The sequence below is a fragment of the Barbatula barbatula genome, assembly GCF_947034865.1.
Source record: "Barbatula barbatula genome assembly, chromosome: 14".
Taxonomy (NCBI): Eukaryota; Metazoa; Chordata; class Actinopteri; order Cypriniformes; family Nemacheilidae; genus Barbatula; species Barbatula barbatula.
The window spans coordinates 10,814,174-10,839,553 of NC_136777.1; the positions used below are offsets into that span (position 1 = coordinate 10,814,174).

Consider the following 25,380-nt stretch of genomic DNA (forward strand, 5'->3'; position numbering starts at 1 on the left):
TGACCAGAGTAGACCATCCTGCTATATGGTCACTTTATTGGTAACATATGATTTACATGTCATGCTATCAATAATTCTATTAAAAATGAGAAACTGAGAAAGAGGCATAAATCACGATATAATAATATAAATCTAAACAACAACATTTGTGTGAATATAGACGCTGTCATCAGACATACGTTTCTTGTTCGAACTTCTGGTCTATGTTTGTTGATCGGTCTGGCTAGTGGCTAATAATATAACATATTTTATTGTATAACATCTTTTTTAAATAAACATTTGTTTACATTTTTTGAACACTCGCCACAGATGCCATAGAAATCTTTTTGTCTATAAAGAACATTTAACATCCAAAGAACCTTTCTGTTACACAAAAGGTTCTTTGCAAGGAAAAAAGGTTCTTCAGATTATAAAAAGGTAAGAAAGAGATGGTTCTTTAAAGAACTTTTGACAGAATGGTTCTTTGTGGAAACAAAAATGGTTCTTCTATCTATGGCATCACTGTGAAGAACTTTTTAAGCACCAGAGTCGATGTAAATTTGCTTGTTACAAGAAACAATCTACAGGGAATGTATTATTTGCGAATGTTTACTGAAAGTTCCGTTTGGGCCACCAAAGAGTGCATGCATACTAACGTTTGTTTATGTTGATTTACATATCAAGCTATTTATGAATTCATTTGAAAATGAGTAACTGAGAGAGAGTCATAGATCACAAAGAAATATATCTAAACAACAAAATTTGTGTGATTAGTATAAATAAACTTTCAAAGTTCATTGCTTCTGTCCAGATTAAATTGTACTCAGTGGAGATTAAATTGCACTCAGTGCAGCTGAAAATGTATATCAATGTAATGACATTATTCCAAATCTTGAAAGGTCTGGTTGAACACACGGTTTCGGCCAATCTCATATTAATCTTCAGTAACTATAGAGCTCACTATATGCATACTATCTTCGAGGAGTATTTAGTTTGATCACGTTTGTAAAAGATAGATACAGCTGTACGATTAATTCCGAAAAGAAACGACGCCCTGGGGGTGTGCGGGAGGAGGAACTAAATTAAGCACACAAAACATAATTGCATTATCCCTGCATAACTGTTGATTCACTGTAAATTAATGTGGTTTATCTTAATCTATCCGCTCAATCTATCCGTTTCAAATGATCTGCAAATCCAGCGTTATATCCACACTTTATAGCTCAGTGGTAAGACCGTTGCGTTAACAATGCAAGGTTGTGGGTTCGATCCCAGGGGATTGCAGATACCTATGTAAAAAATGTATAGGATAATGCTATGTAAGTCGGATAAAAGCATCTGCCAAATGCCTAAATGTAAAGAGTAACAAGCTGCAGCTGCAGGTCCACAGTTCACCCCACCTTTACACAGCACAGCCAATCTTGAGAGTAAGCGGGAGTTCCTTTCGCTCGTCTGTTGAGGCGTGGGCGGGCATTTCCGGGAGAATTCGCCAATAAGGGACTAAGAAAAATTGTTAAGTAACTGTTTTTCATGTGGGGAAAAAAACTTTCTGAAACCGATACCAACCTTGGGGGAGTGTATCGAGCACAGAAATACTAAGTAATACGTCCAACAAATTTTATGACAAGTTGACCATGTTAAGCAAGATAAGCCAGCACGTTTAACATTGTTAAGAAGTCAGAATGCAGCGTTAAATCACCCCTATAATAAACCTTAACCAACTAACAAGGCTCAGGTCCATATCTTTGGTTAATGCGAAAAAAGGGGCCTACTGCAGGTGGCACAAGGCAAATCGTCTGCATAGTCTATTGCAACACTCTGGTCTAGTGAAATGTCCAGAATGTCAATGGTGAAAGCCGGACCCTATCAAATTTGGCCTAGTTAGAATTTTGATAGCAGCCAATTGCAAAAGAACTGGCATGGCAAAGTGGAAAACTTTAGAAACTATAATATCTGTGACAAGTATCCAACCACCAATAAATCTAGAAAAGATTACCACAGAATTGAAGGGCATATCATTCACAAACTTCTAAGCATCCCCAATGTGTATTTTACCTGTTGACCACTTTGAGATATTTTTAAAATGTTTACCATCTTTAAATCTATTTTTCTGAATTCCTCTGATTCTGTCACGGCCTGTTAATGAATAACAGCGTAAGCTTCTAGAACACAGCTGAAGGTCAACATGTACTGGACAGCTCTGCCCGGCTGCTGTCCAATTCCGTTATGCCAGCCCCATTAAAAAGAGGCAACGCAATCAATAGTACCATGATATTCCACCCAAGAATCTCTGGGGATTGCCTCATTCTATTTCCATGACTGCTTTGAAAGAGTTCAGTATTAATATACAAAAGAGATCTACAAGGGACCTGCTATAGCCGGAACTTTGGGGGGGTGGCTTGTGTTACATAACACAGTTTGACTTCTGCTTTGTCAACAAATGGCAGAATAAAGCTCACCAGGATCACGGCACACAGCTCCAAACATGGTTCGAACAGAGTGCTTTGGAAGAACGACCGTGGGTGTTTAATTGAGAATACCCCTCAATAACGTAAACATCTACAGCAGACACTGGACTAAGGAGTCAACTGTCCCACGCTGCACACATTTTAACAACCACATCATAAAAGGAAATGTATGCAGCTTTGTTCGGGCAAAATTGATCTATACACATCTTTTTTCGGCCTGTGATGGCAGTGCCAGAGAAGTGACGTAACAAACCTCTCAGTTGAATCGCAGTCTGGATTGTAGCAAAGTAAAAAATATAAAAGGATAGTTCCCCCAATTTTCTTTTACTAAAACTGTGTATGACTTTTTCTTCTGTGGAACACAACAGATATTTAGAGAAATGTCATAGTGGTTTGTAGAGAACTTGATTCAATTAGGGCCTGTCGGTGGTTTTAAGCATGACGTAGGCTATTGTGACAGTAAATATAATAACTTACTAATATTAACAATAATACTAATAATTACTTAAAAAGTAATACAAATTACTGAGTGGAACATTACTTTAACAATTACAATGGCTGAACTTAAAGGGATAGTTAAAATTATGTTATCATTTACTCTGTAACCTGTAAAAATGTCTTTGTTCTGACGAACACAAAAACATATATTGAAAAGAATGTCAGTAGCCAAAGAGATCTCATGCCCCATTTACTGCCACAGTAGGGAGAATAGATACTATGGAAGTCAATGGGGGTCTCAAATACCTTCCTTTGTGTTCATCAGAACAAAGAAATGTATACAGTTTTGGAGAAAGGTAAGGGTGATTACATGATGATAAAAATGTCAATTTTTAGTGAGCTATCCTCTGAACCCCCGTTTGTGATTTATCTGGCTTAATCCCTATATTACCACTATCAGGCAAAATAGACCTACACCACAGTAGGAATGCAGTTGCTGAGAGATATCATCACAAACATAGCGATAAAACATGCATCACTTTCCCTAGAATAGGGTGACATTTAAAAAAAGAGCCCAACATTATGTCACAGAACACAGAAGCCTATTATGTCTGGAAGACGTGAGGACTTCACAGCTGTGCATGATGAGTCAAAGTCTCCTGGCTTGGATCTCACAGGCCCCTGCATTTGCTGACTGGGACAACAAGCAATCACGGCAAGGGTGGGGGGGTTCATGGCGCATACACAGCATCAACGGCTCGAGCCAGAAGAAAAGCTTTTGTGTGCCGCATGAATGTTCTAGAAGGACAGATGAGGCAATGATAATGAGTTTCGCACTAGGGCTACAAAGCAGTGTGCAATGACAGGCCTTTCTGTCAGCTTGCATGTCCATGAGTAATAAAGATTATGAGAAATTGTGAGTAATAACATCCATACTGGGATACTGATTAATGCTATATGAGTCAGGATGTGAAATATACCCATACATTGACCATGACTACATTAATTGAACTCAGTGGTTAAAATTGTACCATGGTTTAATACACAAATACAGTAACAAAAATGTTCAAATACCATAACAATATTAAACAATCAATTATTATTTTAACTACCAGAACTAGAATGCGCACAATATCGTGCAACCTTACAATTATTTTGCAGATAACAATCACTTTTCAGACAAACTGCCATTCATCAATTATCAGGCATTATAAATTTGGATGGGATATGTATATGTTATATATATATATATCTTATATAGCCAATGGAGATTTTGTAAGTCGGACTTGGAATGCAGACACAGACAACTGCTGCAGAGCTCTCTGTTGTGTAGCTGGTGCCTGATAATTTTGTCAGGGGATGTCGACTATTCCACCACACCTAAAAACAGCTTGATGATAATCCAAACATTTCAAGTGCTTCCCAAATGGTGGCCAACATGGCAACATGATGGAGGACCCAAATCTGAAGTGTATAGCAATACCATCAGAACAGACTTTATGAAGAATACCAGGCCCATGCTGTGCATAGAAAACACACTCACACTTCGGCTACACAATGACGGTTACCATGTTACCTTAAGATCCGCCATCTCAATACTCCTAATGTGTCCCAGCTACGTGTTACACGGCACATAGTTCAAAATAAATTCAACGGATGACATGTACTTTTCACATTCACTCTAAATATGATCCGCATTCAAGCTAGACATTCTCATTAGGCGAACACCATCCCAGCACTGACCTCACACCAGCTGGCCTACAATCTGTCAGAGCAGCAAGAGGTGAACAGAAAAATCTGTCAGCACAACACAACCTGAAACAGAGACTTCATGTTTGCGTTAGCTTGCTGCTTTATGCACACAGACCTTGAAATGTGTGCCACTGACAGAATAAAAAGGCTCTCACACAAAGTACCACTTAAAACCAGAGCCAATGGGGCTTTAAACAAGTAAAGGGGAAGATAAAGGTTGCTAAGCAACATGGGGTAACATTCATAACGGGGCGGATGAGAGGAAGGGTCTGGTACCACATCCAGTCAAGGGCAACTCAATCATTGGGTTTACAGCTAAGAAAACAATGTACAATGAAGGCTCTGAAATCAATGAAACAACTTATGCTACTGGACAGACATGATTGAATTATGCACTGAAGTATTGGAAATCACATCCTTTCAAAACAAAAACATTTCGATTTGTTCAGGATCTTTTCATATGTGTGCTCTCTGAAAAAGACAACACATGCTTCATAAGTAGGCAAGCTTTTGTCAAACAAAACAGGATATACAATTAATACAATAATTCCCCAAATCCTTTGGATGTGAGTGGCTCAGCGACTCCATAAACCACCATCAATGGGAAGCCAGTGATTCTAACCCCTCTCAAAGCACTTACTTAGTCCACTGTTGTCCAGTCCAGTCACTGTCATATGCCTGCTCTTGTCTTCTTATTCATTTCTGGCTCTATGTATTCAATCGGAGCGAACGAGGAATGGAAGAACGTGCCTAAGCATCCAATAATAAATGCAATGGCTCATTTTAGGTTCACAAGTGTTCAGCGAAATGTGGAGTGGCACCAAATGAGACCGGGAGAAATTGAATAATGGCACAATATTAGCAGTCAAATCATGCATGGGGATAACAGCAATGCTAAAGGAAAGATACCAAAGACTTAAATGGCATTCAGAGTGACCTCATTATCAATGCTTGCTTACAGAAACAGCTATAAAATCTTAACGTATAATTATTGTTAAAAGGTTGATTCTGAAATATGATGTAACAACGTGATGATCCCCTAGAAGACCACAGCTGTGAGAAGCATTCATTCACAAGACAATTCGTTTAAACATTTAAACAGTGTTTCATGACTAATCTTTTGGGTGCCTGCTCACCACACTAGACAGTAACATGATTCTACACGAGGGTTATAAAATATTAACCGCACAACGCAAATTATTCATTACCCGTGTAAGGAGACTGCTTCCAAAGATGCTGGCAGCAACTTCACCCAAATGTTGCAGTCCCTCACCTACTTAAGTTTTTTATGTTGCTCACTTCCTCTTTGCTGAAATTCTATATATCACCAGTGCCAGATGATGATAATATCAGTGTATCTGGCACAGGTGCTTATAGGTCCTAGCTAGCAGATTATATCACTTATACCACAAATGTTGACGTAGAGCAAAAAAAGTTCAGTTTTGTAGTCTCAGTCGAAATTACTGCAAATATTAACATTTCATAAAAGGCTTAACCTTTTTAAAACACTGTTGAACATTTTGATGCATGAAAAGAACCATCTCTTTCTAAAGTTGATGAAGAGTGATTCCGATGTTGTTCAACTGTGATCATCACGTTATTATGGTTAAACCACTGGATATCTTTCAAATGGTCATAAAACAGTTCAAAGCTAAACAGAATAAATTGCCGCATCATTTCAATTTGGTCTCCATTTTAAACTTCCCTGGGGATATTTCTATTAAGTACAATGTACAGTATGTGGAGATCGCCACAAACACTTTTTATAACGTTACGATTTTAACCCCCGTAAGAATATCTGGTTTACAAACCAAATATTTTTCTCTAAATCCTAGGTTAACTTTCTTGAAGAAACAGTCCCCTGCTTTAATCTCTTTTTTTGTCTCCAAACATTACACAGACCATAAAGATACCCCAACCAATGTCCCCTCCTCACAATCAGACCCTGTCCAACCAAGTGCCAACTTAACAACTTTGTTTTATTGGTTTATGCATGTTTATTTGTTGAATACTTTGCACTTTGTAAAACTAAACTATGTTTGGGATTGATGCCTGTGTGGTACACAGTTTATCCTGGCATTTCTTACAAACATAAAGTGCATTGCATTAAAATAACTCCGACTCACTTTTAAAGGGACAGTACACCCAAAAATGACAATTTTACTCGCCTTCCAGTCGTTCCAAATATGTTTAAAATATATTTGAAAGAATGCTATAAACAAACAGATCTCGCCCCCAATCGACACCAATAGTAGGAAAAAACGCAAAAGGGGACATTTTTAAGCTAACATTCTTCCAAATATCTTCCTTTGTGTTTGTTAAGTAATTTATACAGATTTGGAACAACTTGAGGGTGAGTAAATGACAGAATTTTATTTTTGGGGTGTTCCTTTAAAGCTCCAGATCTTTCATGTCTTAGTACACAGTACAATACCATACCTGCCTGTATACACAGTTCTAGATAAACTGCTCGACGTGTCCCGTTTAATGTTTCACGGCATCACCGAACTAAGTCTCGTGTAACTGTTCATTCCCTGCTCCACACATCGGATCCTTCTCCTTCCTTATTTGGATGTCAAGTGCAGTGCAGAGATGAGCAGCGCAATACAAAAAAATACACTGAATCTTTCATCGTTCAATAAAACTCTCAAGTTGGCCTCATAGATGCTTCAGCCTTAACCTCACCAGTTTCATTCTCATGTTACCCTCTTAAATAGTAAATATAGAACTATGAAATATCGCAATATTCCTGAAGTAACAAATACTATGCCGCACGTCTGCAAAGCACCCTGAGTATCTGCAATGGATGGTTGCTGCGGCTATAATAAACCCCGGGTCTTAAAACGAACCGAACACGCAAACTTTTCATTTTAGTTTAATGCGAAATGTTATTCAGGCATTCAAATGCGGCAAATATGACATAATCAGATGTATGTGGGAAAACACTGACCTTCCCAAGAAAGCAGTCCAGCTTTCCGTATTAAGGCTGCACGCTGCACGACTGCGTGACCGTCACTAGTCCGCGCGTGGACCCCACCGCTCATTGGACTCGAGGGGTTGGAGGGGGCGTTTGGATGAGGCACAAACATGTTTACATCTCACAATAAGGAAACCTTACTGAAACAGAATGTTCACACAAACTGAACATTTTGATGACAGTCACTTTTTAGAATACGCATCTAAACTATCTTTATTTTAAATCATGCCAAAGGCTGTATAGCCTTTAAAGAAAACGTAACCATCTATAACATTTAATTATATATCATACACTCTGTTTAGCACTACAGAAAGAGAAGTGCTGTCATAGACGATCAGTTTAAAGATATGACCGAGCAAATTCCGTATAGCATGATGTGTTATTAATAATACATGTGCTAATCACTTGTAAGGTGGTGTATTCGTTCATTTCAAGATATTGTTCAAATGTACAGCATATTGTACAAAAATAACGAAAGAGATAAAGTGCGTGTATGTCTATATCACCCAAGAACAAATCTCCTTTCGAGTCCAATAACGGGTAAATGTGCACTTCTCAGAAATATCCGCTAGAGGCCGCTGGTTACACACAGACCAGCAAGACTGTGAACAAAGATATATTTGGCTGTGAAAAGGAAACTCGGCTTTAATGTGTTGTTCCATCTTAAAGTGATAGTTCGCCCAAAAATGAAAATGCTGTCATCATTTACTCCCCCTTCTGTCATTTCAAACCATAACGACTTTTATTCTTTCACAAAATATGTATTGAAGAAAGTGGGTGACCGTACCAAACAGCACCGACCCACATTCATTTCTATTGTATGGGCACAAAACCAATGCAAGCGAATGGGGGCCAGTCAAGAACATTCTTCAAAACATCCTCTTTTGTGTTCTGTGGAAGAAACTCATACAGGTTTGAAATGACCAGATGTTGAGTAATTCATTTTTGACAATTGATGTGGGGTCTATCACTTTAAAAGCAAGTTGAACATCAGCAATTTATTAAGGCCTTGTTCTAGCAGAAAAACGTAAAATTTTATATTTTTCCATTTTTCCCTCCATGAAACGCAGAAGCAAATTTTAAAAAGTTTATTTAACCCAGTTGTAAAGGTTCAACAAACATGAACAAATAGTGCAAATTCACACAAACACACATACAAACTGTCACTTGCTCTCTACATTGCATTCACACATTTTGTGCTGTGCTATATAATGCATTTATTTTCTTCTCTGCATCGCTCACTTAAGAGTTTGTTTCGTAACCAGCAGTGACAGGCACGTTTAAAAATAAATATGTAACTTTATACATGCAACTTTAAATGTGATGATGTGAACTGATCTAAAAGTGTATTTCGTTTTCAGTTAAAAGAAAAACAAAAATGTATTGCCATAACTATTAATAGTCAGAGAGGACAAACGGAACAGCTGTATAGTAAACAAACAACAAATTTAGATTGCCCATTAAATATATTGAATTTGTTCAGCTGAAAACCATTCAGAATTTTAAACATATCAATTTAGGTCATTTTCATTCATCTTGATAAACTTCGACCAGTAAAAAACCTAGAATTCTGCCCGGCAGTCCTTTGTCCAACTTTGGGAGGACATTTATAGAGTTCAGCATAAAAACTGCACAGGGAAACAGAAAGCCACCCATGTTGAAGTAGATCTTCACCACGTCCGTCTCGGTAAAGGTGGAGGCACAACAGGTCTTTGAGAGGTCATCTGAGGTACCGGACGGATTGGTCTGGACACATAACGCTCGTGTAGCCCGCTGTCCACATTCCTAAGAGACAGTATGTTACAATTACAATAAAATCTACATCCCAACATTTCCCAACACTCCAGGCAAACAAGCGAAAGGATTCAGCTCAAGTCAGATATTTGTGTGCATGAAGAGCTTTTGAAAACATTCTGAAAATCACACTTTATCTTCACATGAAGATGCACGACGGAAAGTTAAGCTGAGCGGAGCCTGACTGTGGTTGGAAGAGTTATACGCTGTGGTTTGTCACATGGGGAGGCGTAGTGTTTTATTTATGAACCGCCTCTGCATCACCTAGAATTTTTTATCCTAACATCTAGTACATCAGATATTCTGGGCAGTGAAACTTTGAGAGTACACGTATTTCACGCTCGCTTTACTTTTCCGCCTGTGTAAAATTGCTTCTTTAGTATGATGGTAAAGATAGTAAACACATCAGTATTTACAGAGACAGACACAGCTGCTGTGTCTGTGATGTTGCAAGCCATCGGAAACACTCACCGGTCTACTGTGCGAGGTGGGACTCTGGGTGGAGGAAGCACGGGTGGAATTTCCGACACGGTGCGGGTCGGTCGTGGTGGGAGCGGAATGTCTGGCGGCTCCTTAAAAAAAGCAAACACATACGTGGTCAAACAGAATAAATAGAAGTGATGTCATTTCTTATATGGCTAGCAAAATCATCTTTTTATTTATATCCTTATCAACAAATAATACATTGCAGGACATTTATCCTGAATAACAGGTCAGTGAAATAGATGGAGTTTGAGATGGACAACGATCATAATCATACTATTAAATATGCTTACATCACAATCTACGTCTGGCCCGCTGCTGTTGCTGATATTGCTCTGGATGCTCAATCTGTGACTGCTACTGCCTGCTCAGGTGACACGTTCGGAATGACATTTAGTTGTACGCATGAGTTCTGTGACATAATCAACTACAGTTATAAGAACATTTAAGTAAAAGTGAAAAAAAAATTCTGTCATAGTTTCCTCACCCTCTTATCATTTCAAACCATTAAGACTCTCTATCTTCTGCAACCACTAAAGATATTTTGAAGAAAGTTGGTAACCAAACAGAACTGGCCCCCATTCACTTCTATTGTATGAACACAAAACCAATGTAAGTGAATCGGGGCCAGCTACCAACATTCTTCAAAATATCTCTTGTGTTATCTTCTGCGAAGAAAGTCATACAGATTTTAAATAACAAGAAGGTGAATAAAGGATGACAGAATTTGTATTTTTGGGTGAATTATCTCCTCTAGCACCACAATTTACAAGTTACTACAAGATTATCTCCAAACCTAATAAAATATATAAAAAAGGTTTATCAAGGATCATTAGCTGATAATTTTGGAGACACCTATTCAAGATTACGCTCAACTGATCACACAACTTCATCAGGCATCTTTACAGTCTCCCTTAAGAACAACTATTTGAACACTCAACCAAAATAAGCTGTGAAGGTAAATCACACGTTTTGCAAAAAAACAGTATCATTTTTGGAAGGTTTAATTGCATAAGATTAAAGAAGTTATTTTTTTTGACATACTAGAAGTGCTTGAGGTACTTCCTGTCTGCCAGCTTCCTCTCTGCAGCGGTCTGCTAACAGGAGGGGGTTGGTTGATCACACGCGGTGCAGGTTCATACAACGAGCAATTTACGTTCTTATTAGACCCCCAAGGAACGTTTGCTTGCATCGGTGATGTTATCATAAGCTCTGATGAAAGAAAAAACAGGAAGATTCTGATGAAAAACAAAAATTGTGTTGCACAAAAACATTCAAGTATTTTAAGCAATACTACAAATGACAAGTCTAGCGTGTACCCTTAATGTACTGACTAAAGAGGAAATTCTTCTAAGAGAACATATATACACTTATATTTGTATACATGTAAATTAACTATGGATATTCATATCTGTCTTCCTACTCCAAAGTGTCATACTGTAACTATATATTGCATGTATTTTTTTTACCAGTTCATCTGTTATTCAGTTTTCTTTAACGGATAAGTGTAACGGAATATTGTTAAATACAAATAAAATGACAAACTCAAAAATACTACATGATGTTCTTGTGTGCTGTTATCTGTTTTTGTACATGTAAATATTCATCTTAAGGAAAATTGATACCTGTCGTTCCTTTGTCTCTACAGCGACGGGTGATGCTCTCCCTTAACCTCTGTAGATTTTCCTTTTACAGTAAACAGACACACATTTACAGGTTTAAAGGCTGCTGTTGTGAATGCAATTTTTAGAAACCACAGAGTTAACCAAAGAACACATCTCAATCTATTTTGACAATTGCCATGAGCTTATTTACCTGCTGAAACCGGACAGAATATGAACGTCCTTCTTGATCCAACTGCCAAGCCTTGAACTCCCGCACGGCCTCTTCGACGGTGAGCTCACACAACTTTACTCTTTCCTGTAGAGAGATGAGCTGCCTCTGGCCGGGGGTCTTCATGCCTGCGAAGGGGTCGTAGTGACTGCTCATGTCTCTGTCTCTGTCCAACCGTGCAGGTGCTGCCAGAAAGGGAAGATAATACTTTTAACATAATGCGTTTTTATCTTATTTATGCACCCCTAAAAACGTTCATACCTAGTGAAGACAAATCCTTTTCGGGCCTTTTGCTTACTGAGTATAGAGGGTCCTTGGGGCAAAACACTGAAAAACAAAATGCAACAAAACAAAAACAAAAACAAACATATATTTTCTCTAGTGCCAAGGCACACCGTTTACTGTAGTAGTTGTGATGAACTCAGGTTTCTACCTTTGGAAATGTAGGTTGTATTCTCATCAGGATCTTGCTTACTGTCTGGTCTTGGAATGGGTGCGGGTGGACGGTTAAGAACTTCTGGACCAATGTTGGAATGTGGCTCCACAATGTCATATATTTGATCAAGGCAGCCGGAATGGTACGGATCCTCTTCCTCCCCGTCCCCGTAGACTTCTGGGTCAACTCCCATGCCATCATAGTCATCATCATCCATTTCAGGTAATCCATCGTTGGTTGATTTATGTTCCGATTGTGACCATTGGGCAGGTTTTGCTAAATAAAAGCATTAGACGCTAAGCCTTAAGTCGACTTTAGTTATAAGGTTACACATCTATATTTGTACAGAAGGTTCTACAACAGAAATAAAAGATAATCTTGAGAGCAAAAATGGTTTTCATAAAATGAACAACATTTTATATGACCAGTCCGATTGGCTGAGCCGAGTTCTAAGCCATTATAAAACACCCCAATTTATAACGGCTGACGCATTCCGTGGAAAAATTATCAATTTATAAACTTTCTGTTATGAAACCTTGTTACGCACATGGATTAACCATTTTATAAAAGCGATAAGCCTCACAAAGCAGTAGGTTACAGTGCATTTTATAAGGGGGTTTTATGCACTCCGCTTCGAGTCGTGCCACAGCACCCCTTAGCCGTTATAAAATACCCCGGTAACCCACTGCTTCTTGGGGCTTATTGTTTTAGTAAACATTTGTAGATATTTAGAAATATCCCTTCGTAGTAGACAATACGTTAATTTTGTAGTAGTTTCGTTGTAGACAATACTTACATTTTTCGTAGTTAAACAATAGGTTAAGATAGATTCCTACAGTATTCGCTGTACATAAGGAAGACTGTGGTGCAAGTGATGTTTCCTATTGACGTACCTTCAAAGAAATGTCTCAGCATTGTCTCTTCAGGGTTAGGTGTTTGTAGGTCCTCATCTGTGAAACATGGATTACGTATACGTGATTTATATAACAGCAATTATTTAAAGGGAATCATTCACCCAAAAGTACAAATTCTGTTATCATTTACTCACCTTTGAAATGTTCCAAATCTGTATAAATGTCTTTGATCTGTTGAACACAGAGAAAGATATTTGGAAGAATGCTTACAACCAAACAGTTCTTGGCCACCATTGACTACTAGGAAAAATTGCTCTGTCATATGTTTGTTTGGTTACAAGCATTCGTCCAAATAGCTTTCTCGGTGTTCAACAAACAAAGAAATGCATATAGGTTTGGGACAACGAGAATTTTCATTTTTGGGTGAGCTACAGTATCTCCAAAATATGGTTCAGGAATGAATGTTATATTGCAAACAATAAATTGAAATAGTGTTGTTTAAATGAGAGTGGCTTACACAAACTCATCTCGGGATTCAGTTTCACCATAGACTCATAAATGTCCTCATCTTCCAAATCTGTGATAAAATTTTGAGACGCTGTCAACATATCTTCATAGATCTCATTCCCAGGGGTGTCCTGAGCCTCCTCCATGTGGATCTTGACCAAATCCACTGTTTCCTAGTTAGTTTAATGAATAAAATAATATAATATATTATTAGTGTATGCAATTACCATCACAAATGTTACATGTACTTTCTAACTACTACTATTATTACTTCTGCTACATGTTACCTAAAACATAACATAATTCATATTTGTAGCTTCAGCTTGTCTCCCGTAGCCAGTATATTAGTGTTTGAACATACTGATAAATAGGTTTGCATTAAGGATTTTGAGAACATGTGGTTGCTCGTCTGGTATAATTAGGCAGTATTGTGCATATAAGCATATAAGCAAACAATAATGAACTTACAACATATTCATCCATAAACTGTCTTAAATCAGAAAAGCCACTTTTCTCTGCTAGATTGTTAGGGTAATCCCCATCTCTGTTCCTAACACTGTAGGCCTGCAAGGCTCCAGGGCACCGCATTAACAAAGATGTCAATTTCTTTAAACCATACTTGGCAGAGAAGTGAAGCAGTGTTGGGAGTTCCACATCACGGCAATCTATGTAGACAAAAATATAATTATTCAGCGATTACAGTGCTTTCCGCATTTCCGTGCAGTAAGAAAATGTCTTTACTGAGAACACGGTACAATGTTGTTCACGGTGAGAACAAGAAGGTTCTGTTCATTAACAATAGTTGTTTGTTGGTTAATATAAACACACAATAAGCAATTTACTTTTTATATCTTTTTAACACAACTACAGTTTCTCACGTTAGCTCATTGTGCATTAACTAATGTTACCAGATACAACTTTTGATATAAAAAATGGATTAAATGATCATAACAATATAATTAAATTAATATGATAAAAAAAATGTATGTAGTTAACTAATGTTAATATATGGAACCCAACTTCAAAATGTTACTGAAAAAGTTCTGATAAGACACTACACTCTTATTAAAATTGACCAAAACAGGGTTCATAAAAATGCAATGTGTTAATCCTGATATAACAAAATATCAAGCAACCTGTAAATTTCAGTGTAAGCCAAAGTCTTGAGATATTACATTGTAGTATTTTGCAACATGCAGTGTTAAAAATGACACGTTTGAGTTACAACACATAAGTGTGTGATCAAATCATAATTGATCGATTTTAATAAATATACAAAACAGTGTTAAAATTAAAACATTCATTTTAAGAGTGTAAATAAATAGGCGATATCTAAAATATGTCAAGCACAAGACATTTAAAGGCATGTCTTATTAACCTGGTTCAACAACAGTGGCCTTAACAATAAATAGTTTCATCATAAAATACTTTTGTAGCTTGTGTAAACGTTATAGCTTAAAACATTCTTTATGAATAAAATAGCTTACTTCCTGCTGTATCATCTTGTGCAATTTGAGTAATTCCAAACACTTCAAATCCACTTAATGGCATACGTTTGTTGACAGAGTCCGCAAGCAAATTGTCCAATGACTCAGGTATTCTGGATGTGATGTCAAAAGCCTGAAAATTACACAGAATGAAAAACCATGAGTTAGAAAGATAAATACCTACAAAAAAGAAAATCTATTTTCTATAAAATAAATGTACAGGTTGCAAGGGAAATATAATGGCAAGAGTACACAAAATAATTGGTTGTGCAATCATTTTTGTGCAATTAATTAATGGTTGATGAGAAATTGTTTCTTTTAGCCAGATCTTTCTAGGAAAGATTTAGCCGAATAACAGGAACAATGCATTATTTAAATAGACCTTTATTGCTTATACTTGCATAAAGTGTTGCGCACTATTCAGGCATGACTTTGAGCTCAAGGACTCTATTATAGTTACATTTTTATGTACATGTGTATACAGTATTCTCCAAATAATGCCTTTTCAAACGTGTTTGTACACAAGACATAATTATATGATTTATTTTATTTCCTCGTTACCTGACACATGAACTTCATAGGGTCTGTCACTTTCTCTAGATACGTGCTAACTTCTTCCATTTCTGTGTAATACCTTACTGTCGTCGAACAGACCACAGACTCATTTTTATAAAGCGTTAATGAGACCACCCCAGCTGGCATGTCTAAAAGAATTCCAACGAAATCAAACAAAACAATGAAACAACATTTTGTCAATGTCTTAAAGACAATGCTTCCTTTACAATAAATGACCCAGGAAAAAATATGTAAATTAAACTGAAAGCGAAAAGAGGCATGGAGGAACTGATATAAAAAGTTCCTCTTTCTGAAGCGTTTTGTCTTACCGGGTGATTGGACTGTAACAATACACTTGTTTGCTAGAGTCGTAGGCATTCGTATAGGGGTCGTGTGCTCGGTGTGAAACTCCACTTCCAGGCTGTCATCATCGTCAAAAGTATTTACCATGATTATATAAATATCCACGCGAGTCTTTACAGGGGCAGACAAACGATGAGTCAAGACACCATTTTGCACCAAGTACAGTGTAAATAGTGAATTATCACATTAGGTCATATTTGGTAACATCGGTTAATGCATGAGCTAATTATCAATATCTCAGCATTTATTCATCTTTGTTCATATTTGTTAATGTCAATAAAATGATTCATGGTGCATTAACTATAATGTAAACAGTTAGAAATGTTGATTATAAAAATGTATTAGTAAATGCTGAAATTATGCCCGGACAAAGAATAATAAATACTGTAGCAGTTTTGTTTATTAGGTCATGCTAACAAATGCAACCTAGTAACTGTGTAAGTAAAGCATTATCTTTAGGGTTGTTTGGGTTCTTATCAAACATAATTGTATTATTTCATTGAATAAGCGTGCGTAATATAATCTTAATCTAAGATTTATCCAGACAGTGACAGTTCTTATCTAAAATGATCCACATAAACGTAATGTTCAATCATGTGAGCTTCATGCATTCAAACTAACACTGACTCTGTCATATCTGTGTGTGTTAATAACTTCTTCTTTATTACAGGAAGAGGCTCGTGTGTTGAACATAGCCCCTTCTTTGAACTTGCGTCCCAGGATGCAGATAGGAACCAGGTAAATAGATTGACTAGATTGCCGTTCAGCTTTGAAATGAGTATTAAAACCGTACATCTCATCACTTACCCCACACAGTATTCTGTCTGGCTGAACGGTGAGGCAGGCCAGGTCCTCATGGGGTGTCTCAGCGACACTTAAACAAGACTGTTCAGGAGGACCACCATCATCAATATTCACCTGTTCCGTCTCATCAGGTAAAGCTAAATCTTGGGGAATTTCGGGAAATGTGAAGTCATCGATGTGTTCTTGTGAATCATTCTGGTCTTCTGGCCGAATGTCATCAATCTCCTGAACATACTGTTCACTAATACATCCTTGAATGAAAAACATATACAACTAATGCAGGCTAATACATTGCAAAAACAAAATGTAGAATTTAATGTTTAATTCCTTAAAACTAGATTCATGATGATATTGATCTAATATGAGTATAAATGGCAACATAAATACCATCATAAATGCACCCCTGTTCCGTCTCATCGGGTAAAGCTAATTCTTGGGGAATTTCGGGAAATGTGAAGTCATCGATTTGTTCTTGTGCATCATTCTGGTCTTCTGGTTGAATGTCATCAATCTCCTGAACATACCGTTCACTAATACAGCCTTGAATGAAAAACATATACAACTAATGCAGGCTAATACATTGCAAAAACAAAATGTAGAATTTAATGTTTAATTCCTTAAAACTAGATTCATGATGATATTGATCTTATGAGAATAAATGCCAACATAAATACCATCATAAATGCACTCCATGATAGTAGACACATATACTGATGGTTCATCTTCAGAATTGAGCTTTCGCCAATGATCCCAGTGTTCAAAATTAGTTGCTTCGTGTTCTGATATTCCACACAAAAAAGCAACAACTTTATGAGGGGGTTGTAGAAGATCCCCTAAAGCATCCAGTCTCTCCGGTTCATTCCAAATGTCAAGGAACACTGTAGATAGCAAAAGTATGATGCACTTGCAGGAGCCAAACAGCTCTTGGTCTTTTAGCAAAGTATTTTCATGTACATCATACAAAATAATGGAGTCCTCTGGAAAGTTACATGATGAGGCCAAGATTTGCTGTAAATACGCGGCCCATTCACTGGCCTCGCTGGCATGAACAATTAACACCTCACACATTGTGAAATGTCCAGGTTTGCTGTGAAATCAACGTACAGGGTTTTTATTGAAAAGGAAACGTTAAATCTAAACAAAAGCATAATAAAGCACTGGATATGTAATTTAGAACAAGCTTTACAATTCCCTATGAATCTTTTTTTTTATCATGAATAAACATGTGTGTCATTTCATTTGAGAATGCAGAATTGGCTATATTGTTTATCTAGGTCAGAAAGAACAAATTCCAACAATAAGAGTCACGTTCATGCACTGTCAATATCTGTTAACGTTAGTTTTAATGCAAAAAACACTGAGCGCAAAACTGTCCATGAGGACCTGTAAATGAGGAATGCTGACAAATGAAAAAATGAAAAATAACAGTACTAGTAAATAAAACCTCTCAACTCAACAAATACAATAAAAGCCAAACCTACACACCTGTTAGCCTGTTCTGGGTTTAATGGAGCGTGCAAGAGGAAGAAACTACGTACCCAAGGGACCTCAAATAACACATTTTTCTATAGGCCACTTCAATAAACTTTCCTACTGTAACTGCTGCCTGCAGTTTTATCTACGCATCTGACTATGATCATATAAAATGAGATAAACAAAACAAAAACAAAAAAAGCTTTTACTGTAAAAGAATAACAGATAAAGCAATTCTGTTTTATAAAAAAGTATTTTGCATGTAACACAAAGCTGAACGCTGACAGACAGTAAACGTGACTACAGGAAGAATTTTAAATCAACTTCCTTATTGTATTCACAATAATTATAGTTATCAAAAAAGCATTAATAATTTTTCACAAAAATATGAAATCTTAAAAGAAGCTCACTTTTTCTAATTCCAAAACTGATACACATACAACATAAAAGATTTTAGATTTTATTGACAATAAATGGGATATATGAGATATACTCACCTTGTGTTTTGTGTCCTGCCTCACCTCAGGGCTGCACAGTGGTTGTACCTTCCCACAGTGCCTTCTGTTAGTATTCTTTCTCCGCTCACCTTATGACCAAAATACTCTCTGTATTTTAGTGTGGTACATGGCTGATCTGTCTTCAGTCAATGACTCAAATCTACGAAAAGAAACAGTCCGTTTCCTGATGGTGGGTGACAGCGTCACTTCCTAAAAAGATCTGTGTGTGAAGCACCGTGTAGACTGAAATAAGCAGAGCTACATGTATTGTAGGCCATGTAAAACAGCATGTGAATAGCTAAATACAGAAGTCATGCACCGGTTCAAAAAAACATTTCTAATTATTCAAAGGCTTCTCAGATATTCACTATACAAAATTGTATTGATGCAAATGTTATTCATAGGGCACATTTTCATTTTGGAGTATGCTTTTGGCAACTGCTTATGGAAACTTGAGAGAGTAACAGCATAGCATAGTGCAATAGACAATTTGTTCAGAAATGTACTTATTTCTTTACTTTAAATGTGGTATGTAAAATGCCAATCTTTCTCTCTTACAACTGATTTGTTGATTTAGTAAGAATGTTTAATAACTAAAAAATCTTCAATAGAGTCTTTTAAATTCTATAAAAGAGTTTTTATGCATCACTTATTTACACCTAAAACAATAATGTTTCAGATTGAAGAGCAGATGCTATAACTGACCCAAGAACTGTTTTAAGGCCTTAAAACAAAAACCTTATGATTATTCAATATCATTCAATGTATACCCTTGACTGTTATATCTAGGACAACATTTAAGATTCATTAAAAACTTGACGACTTAAAGACTGTAAAATAAGGGTTGTGTAAAAAACTTTTTTGACCCAACCAAAGGTTGAGAATAACCCACAATTTTTGTTGCTTTTCTGTAATGTAACAGGTTGTAATTGTTTTAAAGACTTCCTGCAGTGCCATTAATGGTATTATTGATTCTAAAATTGAGCACAAGGAGGAACTAAAACCCAGCAGTCTATACTAGCACTGTTCTAGGTACTTTTGAGTCCCATGCGGAAACGAAAAAATAATGATGTCAATTTATGTTTATATAAATTAACCTCTGATGACATGGGGTCCTGACAAAAAAGTAAATGTGGCTGTTTATTTTAAGACAGTGACCAGCAGTTTGTGGCAGCTGAGGATGTCACTGACCCCATATGTAAGTTTATCAGAGAAGTTCTCCTCTCCTTACTGGAAGTGTCTTCTGGTGTGTTGTTTTCAAGCAAGCGAAAAAACGTTTCTTCGGTGATGTGAAACAAGAATTAGGAGAAAGTGTCATCTTGGATGAACTTAAATTTTCTTCAAAAATACATTAGAAGCTTTTTATTTTAGGTCCGACCCATAGTCCCCGATTTCAGGTGTCCTCTGAAAACACAGACAACAAATGGTACAAAACAAACTTCAGATTTTACGATACAGACATTTAATATTTAAAATTATATTACGGTATTTACAGTAAAATTACAGAAACATATACAAAATTATTCAACGACGTTGTAGATTATATTAGCAGATTATTCATGACTGGAAATAAATGGGTTTGTAAAACGGTGAATGTTTTGAATACGTTTAGCTGGTCAAGTTGCAATAACTCAACTTGACCAAAGGGTGTCGCCAGTGTGCTGTGTTCGAGCGCCTAAAAGCAATCAACTGGCTCTGCTAAGCTTTTTCTGCTCCTGGTCAAAAAAAGAACGTCTAAAAATATGACGTACTTACACAAACCTCACAAATCGATCTTTTAATACGAACAATATAATCATGATCAAAAAACATGTCTAACTTGAAAGTATGCATGTCCGGCTCACACCATGTGCTCGCGACTTGAATTGCCTGTAGATGGCGATAGAGTATCGGTACCGAGTCATACTCTTACTCAAAAGATATGATAAAAACATAATCATAATTACATGAAAACGTAACTGCTGTCTTGAATACGTCACATGAACACTGTGATTTACGAACCTCCTCTCTTGGAAATAAGAACTTTTAAAGTCCAGAGCATTTTTCTTTACTGACCTCTGCTGGTGATCTCATGTAGTAATAACTAAAGGAAAACATGGCTGCCACAGAGAACGCTGAATGGAAGGCTGTGTGCGAGAAATTTCGCCTCGCCCAAGAGCTTTCCGATGTAGAGTCTAAAAAAGACCCCGAGAATAATCCTTTCCGGTCGAAATACAAAGCGAGAGACTTGCTGAAGGAAATTCGTTGTTCTTTAAAAAAAAATGAGTGCGAGGAGGTTGATGTTAGCAATGAAGCCGACCGTGAATCCGGGCAGATGGTGGATGAAGGACTGGAGAATGATGCTGGGAAGGCGTGTGCCGGTGATTCTCCAGCCGGCCTGAGATCGGCGAGACTCGCGGTGCTCGAGTACCATCTCGGCGTGAACCACATAGAGACCGAAGAGCTGTCCGCCGGCGAGCAGCATCTCATGAGCTGCAGGAAACTCATTGACAAGTGCACGACCACACGGGAGAACGTATCGTTATATATACAGGCCCGGGTAAGGTTAAATAAACAAGGCCTACCGAAATGTTTCATTCGCATTTTAAATGTACATGCAATATAACTGCCGATGGTAAATATTATGTTTTTGTCTGACAGAATCAGCTCGGTATTTTGTGGGCTGGTAGAGATGAGATCGAGAAAGCGCAAGGGTTCCTGGAAATTGCTGAATCAATGTATTTGCTCTACATGAAAGAGGTGTGTGTCTAACATATAGTAGGTGACTCAAACATTGTGAGCTGACCACCTAGATGTCATTTCTGGGCATCCTAAAGGTTTTCTTACTGGGAATTCAATATAAAATGTACTTGTCATAATATTATCAAACTTTCCTTCACCATATTATTCAGTCATTAAAAAAACATTGCTTTTTGACAAAACATGGAAAGAAGCTGCATAACCAGTTAACCATTGGTTTCCCAAAAATACAAATTCTGTCATACTCACCTTTGAGTTGTTCCAAATCTGTTTAATTGTATTTGTTCGGTGAACACACAGAAATATATTTGGAAGAATGCTTATAACCAAAGTTATGGGACCTTCTTGACTGTCATAGTAGGAAAATGTTTTTTATTTGTTCTTTTGAACACACAAGAAGGCATTTTGAAGAATGTAGGACAGCAACTGGTTTTTTTTACTACTTTTGTAATTTCCCCTAGTACTATGGCAGTCAATGGGGACCAAGAACTGTTTGGTTACAAGCATTCATCCAAATATCTTTCTCTGTGTTCAACCAAAGAAATGTGTACAGGTTTGGAGCCCGAGAGTAAGTAATTCTCAACGGAACTTTCCTTTTTGTGTGAATTATCCCCAAAGCAAAAGCTTATATCCAAAACAGCCTACAAATGAGTGAACATTTACCATTTTGCGTCCAACAAGAGCTCACAATAAGCGTAGTACATTCTTGGATGTTATGATGATGTTTTGACTTACGTTTTTATAGGACGGTCAACCACCAATGGATCTTGAAGATTTTTTTGTTCCAGAAGGGGAAGATTCGTCACAACAAGAGAAGACAAGAAGGTAATATCTTTATAGCACAAATTTTTTTATTGCGATACCAGAACAACAAGAAAACTCTTATTACTTTACCAACCAACAGGTTTGAAATGGCTTATACTCACACGCTTTATTACCTGGCTCAAGTGTACAAGAATCTACAGCAGTATGAAAGAGCTGGACAGTACTGTCATACTACACTGCAGAGACAGCTGGAGTACAAGCAGTTTGTGCCACTTGAGTGGGCTATCAATGCAGCTACATTGTCACAATACTACATCACCAAGGTACAATTATTGTTATTTGGTCCATGCAGTTTGTAATCAAACCCATGTTCTTTTGTTCTGTGCGTACCATCATCTTTAACCTGTGTAGTTAACTTTCAATATTAAAGTTTCTGACTGTATTTCTCTGTCTTCAATATTGTAGGCCTGTTTCATGGAGGCTCGACATTGTTTGGCTGCTTCTAGCGTCATTGCCACCCTTGCTGGAGAAATCCCCTCAGAGGCAGCTGCCAAAGAAAGTGGGTTTTGAGTTACAGTATATATGTATCTGTTTAAACATAGATATTGTAGGATGAAATAATGGTACTTCCCTCAGTTTCCATTGCTGTGTGAATGAAAACTTCCAGTGAAACTGGAACAGTACAGTCCTAAAATAATTATGACCCTTGACACCATCTGTCTCTAGTTGTGACACTATGTGATTCAGTATGTTGTCATGCTTGTCAGTTGTATGTCATTTCACCAGATCCTCAATTTGTAAGCATCCTGAATACACTCTTGTTGCAGTACGAGGATGCTAAATAGTCTGCTTTAGAAATTAGAATGTTTATAAGATATTTGCTAAACCGTGTACAGGAAACAAACACTTTATAAAAAGCATTGGGCTGTTTTAATATAAAGAGAATATTGTGGTAATTGAAAAATACCTAAAACCCTAAACGTCACTTGGTTATTTAAATTAATTTAATATTTAAATTAATTTATTTGTTTGAAAGGCAAGTTAATTAATTTGCCTTTTTAATTTGTCTACAGGTTTTTTTTTGGCATGACTTCTCTCTTTCAGCATTTTAGCAGTACTCATGTTATGTTGTACATACCGTAACATACAGTATGTGTGTATTAAGTAAGTTCTAATGAATCTCCCCAAAGGTGAGGCTGAAAGTGAAAGACGTGAAGAGCTGCTTCAGAAGCGAGCCGAAATTGCCAGATGCTGGATCAAATATTGCCTCAATCTTCTACAAGATGCAAAAAAGCTTCTTGAGGTAGTCCTTGTTATTTGGGATCTATTCCGATTTTTCGTGCATTTTTACGTTCCGAGAGCTTTCTGTTTTGTCTTACCTGACTACTTTCTATTGCTGCACAGGATAATATCGGCGAGTTAGACTTAGATCGTCAAGATGAACTGAAGAGAGCACGTCGGAATGATGAGGAAGACAAAGAGAAGGGACGAAAGAGTGCCATTATTTTTGGTTCAAGCGATACGTTTGACTCCATTTGCAGCCTGGAAGAGAAAGTAAGCAGCGTTTTTCCTTTGGACTTTGATGAGGCCCGTGCCATCTTCCTGGTGGGTCAGAGCTACGTAGCCCAGGCCAAGGAGTATTTTGCAATGGATGGTCATGTGACGGATCACATTGAAATCTTGCAGGACCACAGCGCTCTCTTCAAGATCCTAGCCTTCTTTGAACAGGATTTGGAACGGCGTTGTAAGATGCACAAGCGTCGGGTTGACATGCTGGAGCCGATCTGCAATGATTTGAATGCTCAGTACTATTTGCTCATCTGCCGGCAGCTTCAGTTCGAGCTCGCAGAAACCTACTATGAGATGATGGACTTGAAGTTGGCTGTGGCTGAGAGGCTAGATCAGCTCGACGTGCACACCATTAAAAAGTTTAACTACTTGTGTTCCTCTTCGATGAAGTATTATCAGATGTTTCTTGACTCCATCCGCTCACCAGAAGGCAAATTTCCAGAAAAGCTTGAGGATGATGTGCTGCGGCCGGCGCTGGTGGCCAAGTTCCGTATCGCCAGACTACAGTCCAAACTCATCTCCAGTGATCTCCCCACTCAATTGGAAAATCTCACCCTTTCATTAGAATCTTACAAATTTGTAGTACAATACTGTGAGGAAAACCCAGAAGCCAGACAGGCAGTTGAAACCGAGCTAGAGTTGAGTGAAGAGATGGTCTCGCTGCTCCCTCTGAAGATCAACAGAATTAAATCAAAAATGGTCACCACCACCTAACATCAGATTAACATGGGCAGTTAATAACTCACATGTGTGCTTCACATAAGTATAAACAACTGGAAAATATACGTAACCGTGCCAGAACTTAGATGCCTTTTATTACACTCATACCGTAGGACCATGTTGTTTTAAACTCTTGTCACATCTGTTAATGCGCGTCACTCTCTCGCTGACATAACTGCATGATTTACAGTCACTAATGTATTTAAATGTGCAATATACAAGTTTAATATTCTCTTTCTTATGTGCATTGTTCTTTCAAATATGATGAATGTTTACCGATGTTAAATAAAATGTACTATTAATGTATTTCAAGCCAATAAATAAACATACAGAACTGACTTCCGTTTATATTATTCACACTTGATATGGTTTTACGTGTCCGTTGCATTTCAATGTAAGAATTAGACTGCAGTGATAACGCCTTTTGACAAAAATATTTAATTTAATAATTTCTACCTGAAATAACAGAACCTTGATGATGTAGTCTTTGAATGCGGCCTTTGAAGTCCACAGTCTTCCCAATGGGACGCATCTCATGTTGCACTGACATTTTAGTGTCCAGGAACACTTGATTCCTTTGTAAGTCATAGGGAAGTCGTAAGGATCACCGTTGAGTCCAGCTGCTTGTAATTTCAGCAAATAACTGCATTTTAGACCCGGTTTCTTTGTTTCTCCTATTCTCCTCAGCCATTTTGCTGCATGTTTTGCCACTCAGGGGAACGTGTCCTGGCGCTCAAAGGGGGGCGTGTTCAAGTGGGAAAGTGACGTCAATGCATACCCTCTATACACAAAGTTGAGCTTGTTTAGTTGATATCTTTTCATATTAATATTTATACAACATTGGTGTACTCACACAGGAAGGTCTGCCATAGTTTTGTGAAAGTCAG

The 25,380-nt window shown here is 37.4% G+C and overlaps 3 protein-coding genes across 8 annotated transcripts in view; 1 reads left to right on the top strand and 2 right to left on the bottom strand.

Annotated features, from left to right (window-relative positions):
• Positions 1-7,688, bottom strand: part of sorbs1 (sorbin and SH3 domain containing 1) — a 38,011-nt gene extending 30,323 nt beyond the window's left edge. For all 5 annotated transcript variants that reach the window (XM_079473588.1, XM_079473585.1, XM_079473587.1 and 2 more), the window contains exon 1: positions 7,588-7,688. The gene's annotated coding sequence lies outside the window, so the exon portion shown is untranslated. The remainder of the gene's footprint in view (positions 1-7,587) is intronic.
• Positions 7,689-8,687: 999 nt separating this feature from the next.
• pik3ap1 (phosphoinositide-3-kinase adaptor protein 1) lies at positions 8,688-18,993 on the bottom strand. Of its 2 annotated transcripts, XM_079473001.1 has the most exons (18): positions 18,701-18,993; positions 17,405-17,817; positions 17,118-17,270; positions 16,734-16,981; positions 15,893-16,037; positions 15,570-15,712; positions 15,009-15,141; positions 13,990-14,186; positions 13,532-13,694; positions 13,054-13,110; positions 12,158-12,436; positions 11,986-12,051; positions 11,707-11,909; positions 11,517-11,577; positions 10,936-11,103; positions 10,185-10,255; positions 9,880-9,980; positions 8,688-9,399 (listed from the first exon to the last, which is right to left on the bottom strand). In XM_079473001.1, the coding sequence occupies exons 2-18, from the start codon at positions 17,796-17,798 to the stop codon at positions 9,285-9,287; spliced, it is 2,697 nt and encodes an 898-aa protein (XP_079329127.1). In that variant the 5' UTR covers positions 17,799-17,817; positions 18,701-18,993; the 3' UTR covers positions 8,688-9,284. The 2 variants fall into 2 exon arrangements, with proteins under 2 accessions (XP_079329127.1, XP_079329126.1); XM_079473000.1 differs by lacking the exon at positions 18,701-18,993 and having other exon boundaries at positions 17,405-17,921.
• Positions 18,994-20,755: 1,762 nt separating this feature from the next.
• On the top strand, positions 20,756-24,884 carry kifbp (kinesin family binding protein). Its single transcript, XM_079473002.1, has 7 exons — positions 20,756-21,239; positions 21,341-21,439; positions 22,185-22,264; positions 22,344-22,527; positions 22,670-22,763; positions 23,395-23,507; positions 23,609-24,884. Exons 1-7 carry the CDS (start codon positions 20,796-20,798, stop codon positions 24,485-24,487), a joined length of 1,893 nt encoding a protein of 630 aa, XP_079329128.1. The 5' UTR covers positions 20,756-20,795; the 3' UTR covers positions 24,488-24,884.
• The last annotated feature ends 496 nt before the right edge of the window (positions 24,885-25,380 follow it).

What these genes read in the sequence shown, in the direction of transcription:
- pik3ap1 (XM_079473001.1), bottom strand. Translation starts at nt 17,798, where the DNA reads ATGTGTGAGGTGTTAATTGTTCATGCCAGCGAGGCCAGTGAATGGGCC. An exon ending in GAATCCCGAGATGAGTTTGT is followed by an intron (nt 13,111 to 13,531) that starts GTAAGCCACTCT and finishes CATGTTTCACAG; the next exon opens with ATGAGGACCTACAAACACCT. An exon ending in AAAGGATTTGTCTTCACTAG is followed by an intron (nt 11,910 to 11,985) that starts GTATGAACGTTT and finishes CCTTTCTGGCAG; the next exon opens with CACCTGCACGGTTGGACAGA.
- kifbp (XM_079473002.1), top strand. Translation starts at nt 20,796, where the DNA reads ATGGCTGCCACAGAGAACGCTGAATGGAAGGCTGTGTGCGAGAAATTT. An exon ending in CGTTATATATACAGGCCCGG is followed by an intron (nt 21,240 to 21,340) that starts GTAAGGTTAAAT and finishes TTTGTCTGACAG; the next exon opens with AATCAGCTCGGTATTTTGTG. An exon ending in CACAATACTACATCACCAAG is followed by an intron (nt 22,528 to 22,669) that starts GTACAATTATTG and finishes TCAATATTGTAG; the next exon opens with GCCTGTTTCATGGAGGCTCG.